The sequence below is a fragment of the Oratosquilla oratoria genome, chromosome 39 (assembly GCF_046742065.1).
Source record: "Oratosquilla oratoria isolate Oo_2021 chromosome 39, ASM4674206v1, whole genome shotgun sequence".
Classification (NCBI taxonomy): domain Eukaryota; kingdom Metazoa; phylum Arthropoda; class Malacostraca; order Stomatopoda; family Squillidae; genus Oratosquilla; species Oratosquilla oratoria.
Window position 1 is genome coordinate 41,380,769 of NC_134815.1, and position 5,000 is coordinate 41,385,768.

General features: G+C 44.3%; 1 protein-coding gene across 1 annotated transcript in view; it reads right to left on the reverse strand.

Annotated features, from left to right (window-relative positions):
* The window catches only part of LOC143020224 (dynein beta chain, ciliary-like), a 7,406-nt gene extending 4,915 nt beyond the window's left edge, over nucleotides 1–2,491 (reverse strand). Inside the window, exons 1-3 of the mRNA XM_076176390.1 lie at nucleotides 2,204–2,491; nucleotides 1,815–1,899; nucleotides 301–512 (exon numbers count right to left, since the gene is read on the reverse strand). Coding sequence (XP_076032505.1) covers nucleotides 301–512; nucleotides 1,815–1,899; nucleotides 2,204–2,491 — 585 coding nt within the window. The remainder of the gene's footprint in view (nucleotides 1–300; nucleotides 513–1,814; nucleotides 1,900–2,203) is intronic.
* Nucleotides 2,492–5,000: the final 2,509 nt, after the last annotated feature.

A 5,000-nucleotide genomic window follows, 5' to 3' on the forward strand; every position in this document is an offset into this window, starting at 1 on the left:
GTGTTTATGTGTGTGTATTTATATTAACCTAGTTGTATTATACGGGAAGAGAGCTATGCTCGTGGTGACCCGTCTTTGTATCTCTCAGCATCAAGTTTTTTCTTAAAATTTTGAATAGTGTTTGCACACACTGTTTCGTTGTCTAATTTGTTCCAAGTATCTATCACTCTAATCTGTGTGTGTGTGTGTGTGTGTGTGTGTGTGTGTGTGTGTGTGTGTGTGTGTGTGTGTGTGTGTGTGTGTGTGTGTGTGTGTGTGTGTGTGTGTGTGTGTGTGCGTGCGTATTCCTCCAAGACCTACCTGCTGTATCAAGAGGTTGGTGATCTCCTTGAAGAGGATGACGATCCTGTCGGGCTTCCTGTATGCGGGGCACGAGGCCCACAGGATGCAGACGCAGTGGACGAGGGGCGGCAGGAGCGCCACGACGTCCGGAAACTCGGCGGCCTCGACGGCCTCCACCAGGGGCTTCAAGGGCGTCAGGTAGACGATCACGTCCCGGGCTTCGCGGACGGCTGGAAGACGAGACCGGGGATGAATTCGAGGAGGACCTCGAGGTCGAGGAGGAGCTCAAGGTTGAGGTCAAGGAAGAGCTCGAGGTCGAGGAGCTCGAGGTTGAGGTCAAGGAGGAGCTCGAGGTCGAGGAGGACCTCGAAGTCGAGGAGGAGCTCGAGGTTGATGTCGAGGAGGAACTCGAGGTTGAGGAGGACCTCGAAGTCGAGGAGGAGGTCAAGGATGAAATCAAGGATGAGCCCGAGATCGCGGAGGACCTCGAGGTTGAGGACGAATGTGAAATCAGAGATGAACCCGAGATCGAGGACGAGACGAGATTGAGGTCGAGGAGGAGTACGAGGACGAGATATGAAAGGGGAGACTTGAGGTACAAGATGAGGATGAGACCTAGCATGAGGATAAGGCTGAGGTTAGGAATGAGATAAGAAAGTTGAGTAAGGACAAGAACGAAGACGAGGTTGGTGAGGCCCAAGTCGAGGACGAGGTGGGAGTCGCGTACGATGGCGAGAATAAGGTCGAAGTGGAGGACAAGAATGGCAATGATGACTTAAAGACAACAAAAAAGAAGTAAAAAAATAAGAAGGGAAGGGATGATTTAAAGAAATTGATTTAGATAAGTAGACTGATCATGAAGATAGATCATTGAAATAAAAGCGGAAGTATTACATTTTGAAAAACCACACACACACACACACACACACACACACACACACACACACACACACACACACACACACACACACACACACACACACACACACACACACACACACGTATATATATGTGTATATATATATATATATATATGTATATATATATATATATACATATTGATAAGTATTTTAGACAAATTATTTGGATGATGGAGAACATAAACACAGGGGAAGGCTCGGAACCCTAAACACTCTAACGTTTCGTTCGCGTGGAATTTCTTCAGAGAGTGTATGTAGAACTGCAATTGAAGTTTATGTACTAAATCTAATTATCTTTTCGGACACTTGGGAAAGGTCGTTTTTCTGGCGTGCTTTAGAATTAAAACGTTAGAGTGTTTAGGGTTCCGAGCCTTCCCCTGTGTTTATGTTCTCCATCATCCAAATATATATACATACATACATACATATATATATATATATATATATATGTATATGTATACATATTTATATACATGTGTGTGTGTGTGTGCGCGCGAGTTTGTGTGTGTGCATATATACATTATATATATATATATATATATATATATATATATATATATATATATATACATTACATATCCACCTTTGCTTGTTTGATTTTTTCTTCTTTACCTGACATGACGTCCGATCGCATCTTGGCCAGGGCGGGAAAGTAAGCAGACTCCGTCACCTCGAGAATGTTGCACATCATTCGTACCTAGACATAGAATAATTATTTTTAAACCTTTCCACACTTACTCATTGTTTTGGTGGTAATTTGTATTAATTATTTTTCATTACAATCAGAGTTAAGGAAAAAACAGGTGTGCGATTTTGATCTAGGTACTCCATCAGACACCCTCAGCCCAATCTACGCTTCCTGATCTTTTGACATCATGTCGTATGCTTATGGCGTCCTATTGCCAATGGCTTCGAGGAAAGACCTAGATCGGTCATGTCTAAACGACCTTAGGGCACCAAGCGAACGACCTAGAGTCCTATACCACGTGTTTTGTCCGTACCTTCTTATCTTGGAGCTGCCTCGCAATATGCTCAAGATTCTTTCTTCGCTTCTTCCAGAACTCGTGCTCCTCAAGAGGCTTTGGATGATGCAGGTCTCCACCTGGCCCCGGCAGGGCCCCCGAGGATGAGGCCACAGAGACTGAGGACGACATCCCTGAGGAGGAGGCAGCCATGGCGAAGGCGGAGATGAGGAGGAAGTCGGTGTCTTGACGGAGGACTTCGTCGACTTGGTGAACCCATTTGATGACGACAGCCTCCAGGGCGCTCCGGAGCTGGGAGTCGGTCATCTCGCCCCTGGAGGTACAAGCCTATGTACAGTCACGAGCAAAAGTTTTGACCCACTCAGAGTTTTACACGATACAAAATTCATATTCGTTGTCTGATATTTCTTTATCTATTCAAGAAAATTACATAACTGTAAGCTAAATACTACATAGGAAAATATACCACGTATATACATATATACATACATATATACATACATATACCAAAGGCTTTTTCCCACTTGCAAGGGATGTAGCCAAAAACAAAGGCATAAAATCCACTCCCACCTATTCCATCCCCACATACTCAACTCCCATTTAACCTCTTCCCTCTTTCTTATCTTGGCTCCTCTTGGATGACGATCTGTATCTCGCCCACTGCCCTGGGTCAGAAGCAATGTAGCAAGACACAACATATCCACAGCAAGGCGGCTTCATTTAATCGGCAACCCCCACTCTCTCCGTCCCCTCATGCAGAAAATGAGAAGACGGAAAGAAATCCCTTCTGGCTGCGTCAAAACATCATTAACACCTACTCCCTCACCCCCATCCCCCACCCACTCCCTTCCATGTATCATAGCATCATCCATACACAACCATTCTCCATTTACCCCTATCTTCTGTCTTCCTCCTTCCTCCCTTAACAGTCATTCCCCTCTTTCCCAATGTGCCTTTTAACCCATCCATCCATATCATCCTTGGTCGCCTCCACGTGTTCACTCCTTCCACCTCTGCCTTCCACACCTTTTTTACTTATCTTTCTTCACTCATTCTTTCCATGTCTCCAAACCATCCCAATACTCTTTCATCCACTCTATCTCCCAACTCCCTTTCCAACCCCGCTCTCCTCCTCACCTCCTCGTTTCTCACTCTATCCAGCCATACTTCTCAGGCATTTCATCTCAAACACATTTAAACTCTTCCTCTCTTATGTTCCATGTTTCTGTCCCCAAACAATGATTTCAGCTCAATCACTCCTTCATACAATCTTCTCCTAGCATCCATTCCCAAATGTTTATTTCTCACTACACTTTTTAACCCCCCAAGGTATTTATTTGCTTCTCTCAATCTATATTCTACCTCCACCTCCACTCCTCCCTTTCCCGCCATATTCGCACTCAAATATCTAAAGCTATCCACTTCCTATTCTACCTCCACCTCCACTCCTCCCTTTCCCGCCATATTCGCACTCAAATATCTAAAGATATCCACTTCCTCCAGTCTCTCTCCTTTAATACTCACTTCCAGTCTGCTGCCATATTTTCCCCTTGTACATCTCATCACCTTACATTTGCCCACATTTATCTTCAACTTCCTACTTTCGCACACCTTCCCAAACAGTAGTGTGAGTCAAAACTTTTTCTAGTTAATGTGCACATATGTGTAAAACATTAAAAAGAAAAATTCTGAAGGATGTTCTGCTTCATTATTCATTTTCAATGGGTGATGAGATGCTGAGATGAGAGAGATGGCCTAATGCTTTTTATGCATGTAATTATGCGTGTGTGTGTGTGTGTGTGTGTGTGTGTGTGTGTGTGTGTGTGTGTGTGTGTGTGTGTGTGTGTGTGTGTGTGTGTGTGTGTGTGTGTGTTTGTGTGTGTGCGTGCGTGTGTGTGTTCACCTAATTTACGTGATTATAGTATACAGGAAAGGAGCAACTCTCGTTGGGACCCACCCCCTTCTCTCCAATTAAACCTACCTCCATAATCCATGTACATGTCCAACTTGGTATATATCCTTAATTTTCAATTACCATATTTAGGTTTGAATTAATATATTGTTCCAGCTTCAAAGATATTCCAAGTATTCATGCATATATGGAAAACTGTATTTCTTTAAATATTTTAGACATGTTATGTAGTCTTTCTCAATCTGTTCTCATGTATGTATGAATGTGTGTGAGTATGTGTGTGTGTGTATTCACTTGGTCTTTGGATCACGTGTTGGACTCGTGATCGACAGCTATTTCCCTCCTGGAAGAGAGTCAGAGCTCGTAGGTCCGATCTATGGGAAATGCTATGACCTTGCACACACACACACCCCCAACTCCCCGCCCACGAGAGTTGGAGTAACACCCCTCAGCGCTGCGATACTGATATTATTTCAGCCCCGGGCGAGAGTCGAACCCGGACCTCCGTAGTGGCAGGCCAGAGCTCTAACCACAGCGCCATGAGAGGTGTGTAGCGCCATGAGAGGTGTGTGTGTGTGTGTGTGTGTGTGTGTGTGTGTGTGTGTGTGTGTGTGTGTGTGTGTGTGTGTGTGTGTGTGTGTGTGTGTGTGTGTGTGTGTGTGTGTGTGTGTGTGTGTGTGTGTGTGTGTGTGTGTGTGTGTGTGTTTGTATGCGCGCGCGTATGTGTATAGGTGTGTTTGCGTGTGTTACGTTTGTGATCAATGAAGGCACTATTGAAAGAAATTGTTATAGCTAATCGTTGACCGTTTTCTTTTAACGGGTAGGCACCTATGCAAGTTTTCTTTGAATTCTGATAGTAACTTTAGAATTACACATCATTACCTGGTTGCATACTTGTGGATG